This window comes from Leptodactylus fuscus, chromosome 3, assembly GCF_031893055.1.
Source record: "Leptodactylus fuscus isolate aLepFus1 chromosome 3, aLepFus1.hap2, whole genome shotgun sequence".
Taxonomy (NCBI): domain Eukaryota; kingdom Metazoa; phylum Chordata; class Amphibia; order Anura; family Leptodactylidae; genus Leptodactylus; species Leptodactylus fuscus.
Genome location: NC_134267.1, coordinates 75,944,086 through 75,961,610, shown reverse-complemented (window position 1 = coordinate 75,961,610; position 17,525 = coordinate 75,944,086). Strand labels below are relative to the sequence as shown.

General features: G+C 43.4%; 1 protein-coding gene across 1 annotated transcript in view; it reads right to left on the bottom strand.

Annotated features, from left to right (window-relative positions):
* Nucleotides 1-17,525, bottom strand: part of LOC142197492 (adenylosuccinate synthetase isozyme 2) — a 140,047-nt gene that overhangs the window by 12,514 nt on the left and 110,008 nt on the right. The window contains exons 10-13 of the mRNA XM_075267793.1: nucleotides 5,920-6,074; nucleotides 3,793-3,917; nucleotides 3,590-3,687; nucleotides 1,070-1,219 (exon numbers count right to left, since the gene is read on the bottom strand). Of these exons, the coding sequence (XP_075123894.1) occupies nucleotides 1,070-1,219; nucleotides 3,590-3,687; nucleotides 3,793-3,917; nucleotides 5,920-6,074 (528 nt within the window). The remainder of the gene's footprint in view (nucleotides 1-1,069; nucleotides 1,220-3,589; nucleotides 3,688-3,792; nucleotides 3,918-5,919; nucleotides 6,075-17,525) is intronic.

The following is a 17,525-nucleotide window of genomic DNA, read 5'->3' as shown; positions in this document are numbered from 1 at the left end:
GTACTCTGGCCAATCAGCGCTGGCCAATGCATTCTATTAGCCCGATGAAGTAGAGCTGAATGTGTGTGCTTAGCACACACATTCAGCTCTACTTCATCAGGCTAATAGAATACATTGGCCAATCAGCGCTGGCCAATGCATTCTATTAGCTTGATGAAGCAGAGTGTGCACAAGGGTTCAAGCGCACCCTCGGCTCTGATGTAGCAGAGCTGAGGGTGCACAAGGGTTCAAGTGCACCCTCGGCTCTCCTACATCAGAGCCGAGGGTGTGCTTGAACCCTTGTGCAGCCTCGGCTCTGCTACATCAGAGCCGAGGGTGCGCTTGAACCCTTGTGCACACTCTGCTTCATCAAGCTAATAGAATGCATTGGCCAGCACTGATTGGCCAGAGTACGGAATTCGGCCAATCAGCGCTGGCCAATGCATCCCTATGGGAAAAAGTTTATCTCACAAAAATCACAATTACACACCCGATAGAGCCCCAAAAAGTTATTTTTAATAACATTCCCCCCTAAATAAAGGTTATCCCTAGCTATCCCTGCCTGTACAGCTATCCCTGTCTCATAGTCACAAAGTTCACATTCTCATATGACCCGGATTTGAAATCCACTATTCGTCTAAAATGGAGGTCACCTGATTTCGGCAGCCAATGACTTTTTCCAATTTTTTTCAATGCCCCCAGTGTCGTAGTTCCTGTCCCACCTCCCCTGCGCTGTTATTGGTGCAAAAAAGGCGCCAGGGAAGGTGGGAGGGGAATCGAATTTTGGCGCACTTTACCACGTGGTGTTCGATTCGATTCGAACATGGCGAACACCCTGATATCCGATCGAACATGTGTTCGATAGAACACTGTTCGCTCATCTCTAATAAAAATATTTATGAATTATCCATAAGCAATGAAAAGTCTGAGAGGGGAAACATCTGCAAGGAGATGTATATTATCCCAGTATTTGGAGTGTGGGAGGAAAGTAGGGTACCTGTTGTAACTCACGCAAATATGCGGATAGAGAATTTAGTTGTGACTAGCACTATACAAGTAACTAATAGCTAGACAAAAATAGTTAACTTACTTGGAATGCCAAGTGACTCTTCTATAAAAATAATATATTTCTTTGCATTTTCAGGCAAGTCTTCAAATGTTCGGGCATTAGAAGTGTTGCTTTTCCATCCAGGGAGTGTTTCATATTCAACCTCAACTCGATTTAACACTTCTTGATTTGCTGTAAAAGGAGTAGTTAACTGTGAATATTTTCATAATTATCATCCTCACAATGATATGTGGTATGGTATGGCATAAGAGCATAAGTTTTTTGAGCTAGCCATACGTACACATTTTTACCCCTTTAATGACTACTCTTATTTCAGGAATTTTGCATATGTGTTGTTTTAAATAATCTCATCTAGCCATTTTTTTTTTTTTTTTTACTCCATGCTGCCAATCACCAGAATTCACAATTATATAATTATCTTGTATGATGTACTAGGAAACTCGAAAACTGGTGTCACCATATTTTAGTAAAGGTGGGAAGGGGAAAAGGAATATCACAGCCCATACAGAAACTAATCTTGATAGTAGATAGATGTCAACGATACAAACAGCTGACAAGATATATTTGTGGAAACTCAGATGATTTGGTGCTTCAAATACATAAACACGATCCCTTTTGGTGTAATAGCATATCATAGTATCGTTTGCACAAACAAATACATCCTGGTAATGAGACCACACTCACGGTTACCGGAGGAATAATCGGGTGCCTGGATGAAAGAAATCCCCGTCGACTCGGAGTGTCTCGTAATGAAGAAATGAAGAATCCGGCATCCACGTGCATAAAATCCAAATGCTTTATTAGGAAACGTAAAAAAATTTTTGTCCATACAATCAGTGAACATCACTCCCTACCCCCGAACACACCACAGAGAAGTGACGTTGGCTGACGCGTTTCAGCACATGCGTGCCTTAGTCCAGGCTATGACTAAGGCACGCATGTGCTGAAACGCGTCAGCCAACGTCACTTCTCTGTGGTGTGTTCGGGGGTAGGGAGTGATGTTCACTGATTGTATGGACAAAATTTTTTTTACGTTTCCTAATAAAGCATTTGGATTTTATGCACGTGGATGCCGGATTCTTCATTTCTTCATCACCATATTTTGACCAGTAACCTGTAAGTTATTTTTCACGTACGGCGATATGGAGTTCATATGTACTTTTAATTTGGGGGCATGTCTATTCTTTTGAGCTCTTTTATCCAAATTTTTATGGGAGGCGAAACAGCAAAAACAAACAAACAAAAAAACCATTGAAGTTTATTTCCCACTTCGGTGTTTATTGCGGAAAGTTTTACACAGTATGTTTTTGGACAGTATGTTTTTTTTCAGGGGTCCGACTACGAATACAATGCTCATTTTTACAGGTACTGCATTGCAATGCTCCAAAGATCTAGAGATAGAGAATATAGATTGTGAGCCCTATATGGGATAGTGATTGACAATGTCTATAAAGCGATGTGGAACTTAAAGACGCTATATAAGTAAAACCAATAGATAAATTAAAAAAAGTAGATAAATAAATGCACTGTAACATTGCTGCAAAGAGCGCCATTTTCTTGTGGACAGTGGAAGAAAGAGCACAAGAAAATGGCACTCGGGCATGTGCAGTAGAGCTGAGAAGGGAGCGATATTGCGCATGCCCGACATTTCAATGTACAAGAGCGAGATGAGAAGCGCTAGAGGTGGTTACACGGAGAGAGAAGGAGGAATTTTTGGAGCGCAAGCAAAAGAGGGGGCAGTTTTGAACTTATCAGGTTAAACAACTTTCATAGATTTGGGACCACTCATGGGAGAACAGATTGTTGTCACTTGCACCCATGTTATCACTGTGTGAGGCCCAGCACATTAGCTGCACATGTTCCAGGGAGACTGTGCCTCCATGGGTCATTACTGGTTAATTGTGCTCTCTCTCATAAGATATATGGAATTAGGCTTCTGGCAGAACCTAAAATATGTATACTAAAAGATAAACAGGCATGTACTTCCACTGCAAAAGTCGTACACCTGCCTTATTTATGAGGATGCCAAGACTGGTGTTGAATAGTTTAGGCCAGATTCTTACATGACACACTTTATTCATGAACCTACAGCTAAAATACCTTTAGGCCAGGGCCCCACTGGCCCAAAACACCGCGATTTAGCTGCAGGAAAAAAAAAGAAAAAAAAAAAAAAATCTATGCGTTATACAGTACTTGCAAAGTGGAAGGGATTCATGCGAACCCATCCCCACTTTGCGGAAAAAAAAGAATCGCTTCGCGGACATGCTGCGATTTCCAAAACTTTTGTGGTTTTGAAAATCGCAGCATGTTAAATTATATCTACAGAAACGCCAGTGGCTTTCCCGTAAATATAATGGTAAGAGGAAGTTGGCGGAGGAAAGCACTGTGAACTTTCTCTTCAAAGCACTGCGGGAAGAAATGCAATGCGTTTATGCCGCAGTTCTTCCCGCAGCACTTTAGCGCTGCGTTTCTGGCCCGTGGGGCTTTAGCCTTAATCCTCTCACAGAACCAAGTTATTTGTAAAGTGAACAGCAAGCTTACCTGGAAAATGAGGTATCTTTACACCATCTAATTTATAGGACACACCAACTTTAATTTCCGAAAAGACATCCAAAATATCAAGTTTTGTAAGTGCCAATCTATAAAGAACAAACTGTTATTCTAACTTTACTCAACATTTTAATATTTTTTTTTTTTTTGCACTCAGTGTACATATTCTAGAATACATATCCTATACAACATACGCTGTAAATCCATTGATCATGTGGGCAAATCTAAGTAAAACCAGATCCAGCCATCCACATCTTCTCCTCCTTCCAGTGGTAACTCCAAATTCATGACCTCGAGTTTGCAGAATATTGCCTATCTCCTAAATAGAAAAATGTGAATGTTTAATTTCTTGTGGACTCTCAACAATTCAGAGTTATTTGTAAATTAAGTTATCTGTATTCGCCTACACACGATGGTCCATGGTTTTAGCAAACATAAATATATAATACATATATATAAATATATATATATATATATATATATACAGTGGGGCAAAAAAGTATTTAGTCAGTCACCAATAGTGCAAGTTCCACCACTTAAAAAGATGAGAGGCGTCTGTAATTTACATCATAGGTAGACCTCATCTATGAGAGACAAAATGAGTAAACAAATCCAGAAAATCACATTGTCTGATTTTGTAAGAATTTATTTGCAAATTATGGTGGAAAATAAGTATTTGGTCAGTAACAAAATTTCATCTCAATACTTTGTTATATATCCTTTGTTGGCAATGACAGAGGTCAAACGTTTTCTGCAAGTCTTCACAAGGTTGGCACACACTGTTACTGGTATGTTGGCCCATTCCTCCATGCAGATCTCCTCTAGAGCAGTGATGTTTTGGGGCTGTCACTTGGCAACACGGACTTTCAACTCCCTCCAAAGGTTTTCTATAGGGTTGAGATCTGGAGACTGGCTAGGCCACTCCAGGACCTTGAAATACTTCTTACAAAGCCACTCCTTCGTTGCCCTGGCGGTGTGCTTTGGAACATTGTCATGTTGAAGGACCCAGCCACGTTTCATCTTCAATGCCCTTGCTGATGGAAGGAGGTTTGCACTCAAAATCTCACGATACATGGCCCCATTCATTCTTTCATGTACCCGGATCAGTCGTCCTGGCCCCTTTTCAGAGAAACAGCCCCAAAGCATGATGTTTCCACCCCTATGCTTTACAGTAGGTATGGTGTTTGATGGATGCAACTCAGTATTCTTTTTCCTCCAAACACGAAAAGTTGTGTTTCTACCAAACAGTTCCAGTTTGGTTTCATCAGACCATAGGACATTCTCCCAATACTCTTCTGGATCATCCAAATGCTCTCTAGCAAACTTCAGACGGGCCCGGACATGTACTGGCTTAAGCAGTGGGCACTGCAGGATCTGAGTCCCTGGCGGCGTAGTGTGTTACTGATGGTAGGCTTTGTTACATTGGTCCCAGCTCTCTTCAGTTCATTCACTAGGTCCCCCCGCGTGGTTCTGGGATTTTTGCTCACCGTTCTTGTGATCATTTTGACCCCACGGGGTGAGATTTTGCGTGGAGCCCCAGATCGAGGGAGATTATCAGTGGTCTTGTATGTCTTCCATTTTCTAATTATTGCTCCCACAGTTGATTTCTTCAATCCAAGCTGGTTGCCTATTGCAGATTCAGTCTTCCCAGCCTGGTGCAGGGCTACAATTTTGTTTCTGGTGTCCTTTGACAGCTCTTTGGTCTTCACCATAGTGGAGTTTGGAGTCTGACTGTTTGAGGGTGTGCACAGGTGTCTTTTTATACTGATAACAAGTTTAAACAGGCGCCATTACTACAGGTAATGAATGGAGGAAAGAGGAGACTCTTAAAGAAGAAGTTACAGGTCTGTTAGAGCCAGAAATCTTGATTGTTTGTAGGTGACCAAATACTTATTTTCCACCATAATTTGCAAATAAATTCTTACAAAATCAGACAATGTGATTTTCTGGATTTGTTTTCTCATTTTGTCTCTCATAGTTGAGGTCTACCTATGATGTAAATTACAGACGCCTCTCATCTTTTTAAGTGGTGGAACTTGCACCATTGGTGACTGACTAAATACTTTTTTGCCCCACTGTACATCACAGGCATCAGGCATCACAGTGTACTTTTTTTTTTTTTTTTTTCCTATCGGTATGTCTTTGTAGAATGGGAGGAAAGCCACGCAAACATGGGGAGAGCATACAAACTCAGATGTTGATCCTGGCGGGATTCGAACTCCAGGATTCCAAGCGCTGCAAGGCTGCAGTGCTAACCACTGAGCCAAAGTTTTGCCCCCAAGCAAATATATTCTTCTTAATACTTTTTATATAAAACTTACGTTTTTTTGTTCAGTGGGAAATGCACCAATACCAACTCGAGTAGTGTAAGCTTTAACCACTCCATACACATCCCCAATGCTTTGAGGTGGAATGCCAAGGCCCGTACAAACCCCTCCAACAGTACAATTTGAGGAAGTCACGAATGGGTAGGTGCCTGTAAAATTTAAGACAATTTTAGAACTCTAAATTTTAATTAAAAAATTTTAAAAAGTTGACAATTTTATTAATGCCCTTCCCTTCTCACAGTTTAAAACCAAAACAAGATTTACACATAATTATATACAGTTGTGTAAAAAGTTTACATACCCCGGCAGACTTTTTTTTGGCCTTTTTTCAGAGAATATGAATGATAACACAAAAACTTTTTCTCAACTCAGTGATAGGTTGAAGCCATTTATTGTTAAACTTCTGTGTTTTCTCTTTTTAACCCCTTAACGACCCATGAGGTGCTATAACCTCATGGATGTCTGGTACTTTACATCCATGAGGCACTATTACCTCATGGTTCGTTAACAATCCCCACTTCTCAGTGCGCGCTTTCTTGGAGCGGGTGCCGATTTTGGGTTTTAATCCGTTGATTGCCGCGATCAAACATGATCGCGGCAAACAACGGGTTTGCCGATCTTGTGGGGGTCCCCGGCACTCCCCGTGGCGAGATCGGGGGTGTGTGTGTGTGGGGGGGGGTGCCGGTGTGTAAAACATGTAGCCTGGGGTCTCGCTAGTGACCCCAGGCTGCTACATGCCCCCGTTGATCCTGCCGTGTGAACAGGAAGCAAGGCTGTATGTGCACACAGTCTCACTTCCTGTTATGCAGTACGATGCTGTTAGTGCATAATACAGGATCAATGATGAAGACATCATTGATCCAAGTGTCCCATAGGGACAAGTGAAAAAGTATTTTTTTAAAAAGTGAAAAAATAAAGTGTTTGAAAAAATTAATAAAGTTATAAGGCCCCCAAAATTCCCTTTTATCTAAAGAAAATGAATTATATAAATAAAAAACCAAAAAATTAATAAAAACAATGCATATTTGGTATCGCAGCGTCCGTAACAATCTGTACAATAAAAGTGAAACTATATTTAACGCACACAGTGAACGACGGGAAAAGAAAAAAAAAAAAACGGAAAAAACCCGCTGGAAGTAGTGATTTTTCGCCATCTTACCTTACAAAATATGCTATAAAAAGTGATCAAAAAGTCATATGCACCCCACAACAGTACCAAGAAAAAGCACACATTGTCCCACAAAAGATAAGCCCTCAAGCAATGCTGTCAATTGAAAAATAAAAACGTTACACCTCTCAGAAGATGTTGACGCAAAATCACTGATTTATTTCCCCAAATGTGTTTTTAAACTGTGCGAGCGTATATAAGCGGACACCCCAGATTTACAGATTATGAGTGAAAATATACCCAAACTGACCCCCAGAGTGACTCCACCAATCATAGGAGCTCCTGGGACATAGTAGGGAATTTGGTGTTGGCAATGTACTCCACACAGCTTACATATTCCCTATTCACCATCCACTGTGCAGTCACGTCTGGGATACTAATACTCACTACTCTTTTTACCCAGAATCCCTAGCGGAGCAGGAATGACTTGTAAGTCTCCGTACGCCTATGTAGGCACACACTCTCCCTAATGTGTATGATTATCCCCTGACCCTGGTCTATAGTCTCTCACTCTGCCAAATCAGTATCCCTGACGAGGTCCAGAAGACCAAAACAGCGCTGTCCATAGCTGGGAATCAGTTCTTTTTGGAATAGAAATACTAATATGGCAATAAACCCTGCATCATGTCAGTAGGCTTATTAACTGAGTCATGCATGATGTTAAGGGGGCTGCCCCTAGAGGGCAGCACACAGAGGCACTGCTCTCCTAATTGCATCCTGGAGAATAGATTTGCATATTTATTACCCTAAACCCCCTGATAAATTCTTTGAGGGGTGCAGTTTTCAAAACGGAGTCACTCCTTTGGGGAATCCACTTTTCTGGTACCTTACAGGCTCTACAAACATGACATGGCATCCAGATACCAAACATCTGAATCTGTATTCAAAAAGACGCATCACGCTCCTTCTCTTCTGCGCACTGCTGTGCGCCCAAACTGCAGTTTACACCTACATATATAATTTTTTGCCCTTCAGCATGGCCCACCTAACGGTTTTAGGAGTGTAGGTCTCTGACAGCACAAAGTGGGTGTAACGTATTGGCCACCGACATGGCATATTTCTTTAAAAATTTAAATTTTCATTTTGTACATTAATTTTTGGGAAGCATTTTTAGTTCCAAATTGATAATACCCCTTCATACATTCCTTGACGGGTGTAGTTTATACAATGGGGTAATTATTGAGGGGTTTCCATTGTATTGATACTTTAGGGGCTTTGCAAATGCGACATGGCACCTGAAAACTTTACCAGTCCTCCAAAATCCAAATAGCGCTCTTTCCATTCTGAGCCCCACCATGTACCCATACAGCAGATTATGACCACATATGGGGTATGGCTGTGTTCAGGAGAAAATGTGTAACAAACTGTGGTGTGTTTTTAATTCTTTAACTACTTGCAAAAATTAAAAATATGGCGCTAAATGGACGATTCATTGGGGGGAAAAAAGTAATTTTTCATTTTTACGTCCCAATGTTAATAAAATCTGTGAAACAGCTGTGAGGTCAAAATGCTCACCAAACTCCTAGATAAATTTTCTGTGGGGTGTAGTTTCCAAAATGGACTCACTTTTAGGGGGTTTCCATGGTATTGGTACTCTAGGGGCTCTGCAAATATGACATGGTACCTGAAAATTATTCCAGTAAAATCTGCCCTTTAAAAGGCAAATAGCGCTCTGTCCATTCCAAGCCCCACCATGTTCCCATACAGCAGATTACGACCACATATGGGGGTATTGCCATCTTCAGGAGAAATTGTTTAAACTGTGGGGGGCTTTTTCTCCTTTAACCCCTTGTGAAAATGAAAACTTTGGGGATAAAGTGACATTTTAGTCATTTTTCATGTACACATCCCAATGTAAGTAAAATCTGTGAAACAGCTGTAGGGTCAAAAAGGTCACTATACCCCTTGATGAATTCTGTGAGGGGTGTAGTTTCTAAAATGGGGTTTCCATTGTTTTGGTACTCTAAGGACTCTGCAAATGAGATATGGCACATTAAAATTATTCCAGGAAAATCTGCTGTTCAAACACCCAGTGTCTCTCATTCCCTTCCATGCACTGCCGTCTGCCCATAAATCAGTTTACACCCACATGTGGGGTATTTCTTTGCTTGGAAAAAATTGCACGATAAACTGTCAGATGAATTTTCTCCTTTAACTGTTTGTGAATGTGTTAATTTTAGGTCTAAATGAATGTATTACGGTGCATTCACACTACGGATACGCTGACTGATTCTGAACGTTAAAACACGTATGTGTGTGAGCAAAGAGGGTGAAGTGGGGCGGAGGCTGTGTGTGAGAAAGAAGGGGGAATGGGTGGTGCAGGCTGTGGGTGGGAAAGAGTGTGGTAGAATGAGGGGTTCCCTTGCTCACACACAGTTTGCACCACCATTCCCCCCTCTTGCTCATACATACCCTGCACCCCACATCACCCTCCTTTTCACATACAGCCTGCACGCCCAAATACCCCTCTTTGGGGGGGGGGGGCTCCATGTCAAAAGCTCAACTGCATTGGTACGAGTGAAATGTAGCAGCTACTGGAAGTTTTCAAAAATTTAAATGGTTTTTGGGTGCAGTAGTTGCTGGGAAAGAGGAGGGGGTTTTGATTGTCTGTCTGCCCATTCCCTGAGCTTGAGGACTGTTTCTTTTTCCCCAAAGTGGAATTCAGCCTGGCTGAACATAGGGTTTTTAAAGCTTCTTTTTTTCCCACTATTTTATGGGAGATTCTATACATTACTATTGTGGCTGGTCATAGACACCCCCCCCCCCCCCAAAAAAAACAAAACAAAAAAAAAACGCGCGTATCCCATTGAAACCAATAGGGAAAAAAGCAGCCCATTCATTTCAATGGGAACGCACATATGCCGGCTCTCATTGAAATGAATGCTTTGTACGCATTGATTCTGAACGTGTTTTAAGGTTCAGAATCAGTCAGCGTATACTCAGTGTGAATGCACCCTCCGACAGCATGTTGCAATGTTATAGTAAATCAAGGTGTAAATGTATATAATTTTTCCCTCTCTTCATATCTGCAACATTTCGGGACACTCTCTCAAGGTAGATACCACATCCTAGTAATGGAAGTCAAGGGTATGTGTTGAGAGCGGATGGAAAAGGACAAGACACACAAAAAGATGGGGCCACACGGTGGCTCAGTGGTTAGCACTGCAGCCTTGCAGTGCTGGAGTCCTGGTGTTCAAATCCCGCCAAGGACAAAAAACCATCTGCAAGGAGTTTGTATGTTCTCCCCGTGTTTGCATGGATTTCCATCCCATATTCCAAAAAAGACATACTGATAGGGAAAAATGTACATTGTGAGCTCTATGTGGGGCTCACAATCTACATTTAAAAAAAAAAAAAAGCATCTCAATATTGCAGGTGATGTGAACACCAAAAGCCACTTTTGTGGATTGCACAGGTTGATCAGGAAAAGTTGGCAAAAGACATACAAAATGAAAGCCCCCAGATAATAGCAAAACTGAGTTGCATAGGCAACACACGGAGTTTGTCACAATAAGACTTAAATTTTCTCTGGAAGTTGCCATCTTGGATGTCAGCCACCAGCCTTTTTACTAAGAAACCTTAGTGTGACAGATGCAGTGTTTCACATATGCAAATTAACCTTACCTTTTTCTGGAGGGTGGGGCTGCCATCTAAGATTCCAGCTGCCAGACTACTAGCCAATTTTAGGGCTCGTGCACACTGAGTTAACGCGAGCCTATTTTAGCATAACACACGTGTATAGAATACACGTGTAAAAATAACACTCCCATTAACTTCAATTAAATCTTTTACACGTGTAAAAAAAAATACGTTTCACAGTTTGTTATGCAATTTCTCCAGAGCACAAAAATACCCCATAGTGACATACCCCATATGTGACATAGCATACAAAAATCAACTAAATCTGCAGTCAAAAAGAGATTTCGAACTTTCACATCTGTGCCCCCTCCTGTGTGCCCATACAGCAGTTTATCCCCACATTTATGACACTGTTGTACCCAGGACAACATACTTAAAGGGGCTCTATCATTGGGAAAATTCATTTTTAACTAAGCATATATTTGCATAGCGTTTAGAAAGGATATTCCACACATACCTTTTGTATGTAAATCGCCTCAGTTTTTGAATGAGCTCATTTTTATTCATATGCTAATTAGCCTCCAGCATGCACTCTGGAAGTCTCAGCAAGCACCCTCTGCTATTCTCTGCTGTATGATAGAGCCCCTTAACCACTTCCATAGCAGATCCTCAACCCCCCCCCCCCCCCTTCCAGACCAGGGACATTTTCAGGTTTTAGTCATGTTCCAGTTTAACTGCAAATTGTTTTTCTATTACGTTGCCAACCTACATGTATTTGGTCTCCTTTTACTCAGAACATAATGGGCTTTCACGTTTTATAACAAAATAAAGTGATAGATGTAACTTTTTAGAAAAAAAAAAAAAAAGAGTGGGAAAAGGATAAAAAATGTGTAAAAAAAAAATGCTTTTTCCTACATCTATACACATGATAGCCTCAAAAAATAAAAAATATATAGATTTTAAAATGAAATGAATGGTGTGCAAACCGCTGCGTTTCTGCATCCTAAGGCCGGAGCCCCACGGGCCGGAAACGCCGCGGGAAAATTTGCGGCGTTGTACAGTGCTGGCAAAGTGGATGGGATTCATGCGGCGGCTTTCCTATAGATATAATGGGAAGAGAAAGTCCGCAGAGGAAAACTCCATGAACTTTCTCTTCAAATCGCTGCGGGATACGGCCCGTGGGCAGTGGAGCAAGTTCTGCTGCACGTACCGGTACGTCCTGTCAGAACTAGGCAACCACCTTCCGGAAGTTTATAGTCTATGGGCGGTCCAGAAGTGGTTAAAGGCCATATGTGGGTATAAACTTCTGTTTGGGCAGAGAAGGGAAGGAGCGCTATTTTGGAGCACAGTTTGGTTTTGGGACATCATTCCACTTTTGCAGAGCCCCTGAACTGCCAGTGAAATGGAATCTGCAGATATTTCACCCCATTTTGGAAACTACATCACTGAAGGGATTTAATAAGTTGGATAGTGAGCATTTTTAACCCTTGAGCGTTGCATTCACTTGATTTCCAAAAATGAATGCGCAGCTGATAAGGGAAAGTCAATTTTGCAATTTTTCCAGAGATTTGCCATTTCAGTACCCAATAAGTTACACCCATCTCATCTCCCCCCCCCCCCCCCCCCCTCACTAACTTATTCTGCCCACCACTAGAAGACAGGAAGAGGGGGTGGATCCATTCTTTGGACAAACGAAGGCTTGGTAAGTATTGATGGGGATAGAGTAGGTGGAAGAGTAATGGTGACGTTCCGTTTCGGAAGTGGTGAATCCAGTGGGATTATCAGAAAGTGTCCATGGAGCGGTCACATGACTGCTCAAGGGATATGGGTACTCTAGATATTTTTTAAATTGAAGTTAAGTGGGGGAGGTCGGGTTAAGTTTAGGGGTTAACTTTTTAGTTTATTCTGGACATAATCCTATCAATATTATAAAGGTGAATTTTTGTGAATTTGTGTGTTTGGATGTTTGTTCCTCAATCACAGCCAAACGGCTGAACGGATTTTGGTGAAATTTGGTGTCCAAGGGGGGGGGGGAGGGGTGTCCCCCGGTCGGTCTCCCCAGCTTCAGTTCCCCCCCTACATCGGCCCCCTGTGTAGTACGACTCGCCTTCGTCTTTGTCCTCTGCTGCTGTGTGTGCTGGCTGAGTGCACACAGGTCTCGGCCTGCTGCTGCCTGTGTCCTACAGTGCCTACAAGTAGTATTCAACCCCCTGCAGATTTAGCAGGTTTGATAAGATGCAAATACGTTAGAGCCTTCAAACAAGAGCAGGATTTATTAACAGATGCATAAATCTTACAAACCAAAAAGTTACCGTATATACTCGAGTATAAGCCGAGTTTTTCAGCACAGTTTTTGTGCTGAAAAAGTGCTCCTTGGCTTATATTCGGGTCATTACGGTAATTTTCTGCTAGCAGGCCAGGATAGCAGACCCCGCACCCCCCCACCACCACTCCATCACACGCCGGGTGACGTGGCCACGTAAGCGCAGGTCCGCACCCGGCGTGTGGCTACTTCCTAGCCTGCTAGCAGAAGTACCGTAAGTACTTCTGAAGCTCTTAATGTACAGCATCGCCGCGCTCCTAGCAGGAGCGCGGCAATGCTTTGGGCTGCGGCACCCGCCCCGTCTGGATGCGGGGTCCGGATGCCGGGTATGTAAATGTAATGGCGCCGCTCTGCTCAATAGAAACCAGCACCTCCGCTGTAATGCTTACAACAGAGATGCTGAAGCTTATGCCTGCGATCTATGATTGTAGGCATAAGCTTTGGAATCTCCGCTGTAAGCGTTACAGCGGAGGTGCCCTCCGGAGATGTCCTCCCCCCTTAGGCCTGCCCCATGCATTTAAAGATGCAGGCTGGCTCCTGCGCAGCGAGCTCGCAGTAGCCGACCTGTTCCGACGACAGCCGGGAGCCTAATGAAGGCTCCCAGGCCTGTCATCGCTATATTACTATTACGGCTGGTCTATGATCAGCCGTAATATTAATGTAGAGAATCTCCCATAGACGGCAATACACTTGTATTGCCGTCTATGGGACTTGCAATCAAATGACTGCAGGTTCAAATCCCCCAGGGGGGGGGGCTAAAAAAATTGTAAAAAAATAAATAAATAAAAAGTTTAAAAAAATATATATATAATAAAAAATTAAATAAATAAAAGTTCTAAATCACTCCTTTCCCTATAATTCATATAAAGGCGGGTTCACACCAGCACCTGATCTCAGTTATGCCGGTTTCCGTTTTCTGTCGGGAGAGGACAGAAACCGACATTCAGTGTCTGTTGGTGAGCGTCTTCTGCTGCCCATGGCGAAACCATTATGCATAACGGAGATTGGGCACTAGTGTGAACCTGCCCTCAAAGTAGAAAATGACTGTGACACACACACATTAGATATCCCTGTGTCTGAAAGTGCCCGGTTTACTGAATATAGGGTATCTGCAGTGCTCCTATTCCGTCGGGAAGGGGTTAATAGGAGCACTGCAGATACCCTATATTCAGCCAGGCTGAATTCCAACTGGGGGTAAAAAACCCAGTCCTCAAGCTCAGGGAAGGGGCAGACAGACAACCAAAACACCCCCTCCCCTTCCCCAGTATCTACTGCACCCAAGAACTCGGCCATTTTAATTTTTTAAATTTCCAGCAGCTGCTGCATTTCCCCCCTAGGCTTATACTCGAGTCAATAAGTTTTCCCAGTTTTTTGTGGTAAAATTAGGGGGGGTCAGCTTATATTCGAGTATATACGGTATGTTGCTCAGTTAAATTTTAATAAATTTTAAACATAAAAGTGTGGGTCAATTATTATTCAACCCCTAGGTTTAATATTTTGTGGAATAACCTTTGTTTGCAATTACAGCTAATAATCGTCTTTTATAAGACCTGATCAGGCCGGCACAGGTCTCTGGAGTTATCTTGGCCCACTCCTCCATGCAGATCTTCTCCAAGTTATCTAGGTTCTTTGGGTGTCTCATGTGGACTTTAATCTTGAGCTCCTTCCACAAGTTTTCAATTGGGTTAAGGTCAGGAGACTGACTAGGCCACTGCAACACCTTGATTTTTTTCCCTCTTGAACCAGGCCTTGGTTTTCTTGGCTGTTTGCTTTGGGTTGTTGTCTTGTTGGAAGATGAAATGACGACCCATCTTAAGATCCTTGATGGAGGAGCGGAGGTTCTTGGCCAAAATCTCTAGGTAGGCCGTGCTATCCATCTTCCCATGGATGTGGACCAGATGGCCAGGCCCCTTGGCTGAGAAGCAGCACCACAGCATGATGCTGCCACCACCATGCTTGACTGTAGGGATGGTATTCTTGGGGTCGTATGCAGTGCCATCCAGTCTCCAAACGTCACGTGTGTGGTTGGCACCAAAGATCTCGATCTTGGTCTCATCAGACCAGAGAACCTTGAACCAGTCTGTCTCAGAGTCCTCCAAGTGATCATGAGCAAACTGTAGACGAGCCTTGACATGACACTTTGAAAGTAAAGGTACCTTACGGGCTCGTCTGGAACGGAGACCATTGTGGTGGAGTACGTTACTTATGGTATTGACTGAAACCAATGTCCCCACTGCCATGAGATCTTCCCGGAGCTCCTTCCTTGTTGTCCTTGGGTTAGCCTTGACTCTTCGGACAAGCCTGGCCTCGGCACGGGAGGAAACTTTCAAAGGCTGTCCAGGCCGTGGAAGGCTAACAGTAGTTCCATAAGCCTTCCACTTCCGGATGATGCTCCTAACAGTGAAGACAGGTAGGCCCAACTCCTTGGAAAGGGTTTTGTACCCCTTGCCAGCCTTGTGACCCTCCACGATCTTGTCTCTGATGGCCTTGGAATGCTCCTGTGTCTTTCCCATGTTGACCATGTATGAGTGCTGTTCACAAGTTTGGGGAGGGTCTTAAATAGTCAGAAAAGGCTGGAAAAAGAGATAATTAATCCAAGCATGTGAAGCTCATTGTTCTTTGTGCCTGAACTACTTCTTAATACTTTAGGGGAACCAAACAGAATTCTGGTGGTTTGAGGGGTTGAATAATAAATGACCCTCTGAATAAACTTTTCACAATTTAAAAAAAAATTAAACAAAGAAATAACATTCTTTTTTGCTGCAGTGCATTTCACACTTCCAGGCTGATCTACAGTCCAAATGTCACAATGCCAAGTTAATTCAGAATGTGTAAACCTGCTAAATCTGCAGGGGGTTGTATACTACTTGTAGGCACTGTACATGAAGCACAGCGAGCAACGGCGTCAGGTTGCTATGACGCCGGGCCTGCTCTGCTACATATACGCCACAGGCAGCAGCACGAGAAATGTGCACTCAGCCAGCACAGACAGCAGCGGAGGTCAAAGACAAAGGTGAGTCGTACTACACAGGGGGCCGATGTAGGGGGGGGGGACATGAAGCTGGGGGCAGAGATGTGGGGACATTAGACTGGGGGGCAGAGATGGGGGAAAGAAACTGGGGGCAGATGAAGTGAACTGGGGGCAGAGAAGGGGAGACATGAAGCTGGGGGCAGAGATGGAGGGAGAAGAAACTGAGAGCAGAGATGGGAGGGACAAGAAACTGGGGGCAGAGATGGGGGGGACAAAATGATGGGGCAGAGATTGGGGGACAAGATACTGGGGGCAGAGATGGGGGGACAAGATACTGGGGGCAGAGATGCGAGGGACAAGATAATGGGGCCAGAGACAGGGGGACATGAGACTGGGGGGCAGAGATGGGGGGGGAAGCGCTCGGTGAGATGGGGGGGAGTGCTTCTACTGCCAAGATATTCGCTGTTTCTGCCAAAATGCGCATGGCTTGTTTGAGCTATGAGGATGGTCTCATTGCTCCAAAAAGTGCCAATACTATTATTGCTACTAACAGCAAAATTGCATATATTGAAGGAAACCGCGATATCTTGGCAATGGAGGCAGAGATACAGAAGAGGAAAGCACCATTTGATTCATTATGGTCAATAGTAAATTTGGTGAATATTGGTGTGTGTGTGGGGGGGGGGGGTTCAAACTTTCTATATGGAAGGCATGTATTTTCAAAGTTAAAATAATCAAATTACTTTATAAATATAAATTAATTATATGTTGGTTTTGTGTGTTGAAATTTTAATTTTTAAATATTTTTTTCTAATTTTTTACTTTTCTTTTTTCTTTATTGTATTAGCCCTTCTAGGGAGCTTGAACCTGCAATTGTCTAATTGTAGGTCTAGGATTGCAATACAACTATGGGAGGTTCGCTACATAAATCAGCCTCAATAGAAATATTCCTCTGACAAGCCTGGGAGCCTTCATAAGGCTCCCATCTGTCATAGAAGCAGGTCCACTCCCACGATCTCAGCACGTGGAGGCTGGCCTGCAATGGCAAAAATACAAGGCGGGTTGGGACTGGTCACTTGCGACAGGTCAGAGTGCGTCTCTGCTGTACATTAACAGGGATATACAGGAAGAGGTTAAAGTTATCCCAACAACATTTAGAGAAGCCTGCGAAATACTGAGAGAATGAAAAAGTTAAAGTCAGACATTGCTTTTCAACCAAGCTTCATCAGGTTTAACCCCTTCCCGACATGCGCCGTAATAGTACGGCGCGTGTCGGGTCTGTAACTATGGCGACCGCCCGGGAGGCCGTCATAGCCGCTGGGTGTCTACTGCTTTAAGCAGTAGACAACCGGCTCTGATGCCTCCGATCGGTCCCCGGACCGATCGGAGGCATTAACCCCTCCGGCGCTGCTGTCAAAGGCGCCGGAGGCGCCATTTTCCCGGCGGCGCATGGGCACCGCCATTTTGGCAGGGATCGCCGGCTCCTGGAGCATGCTCCAGGGCCGACCCCCCCGTTGCCATGACAGCCGGGAGCCTTGTTAAAGGCTCCCAGCCGGTCT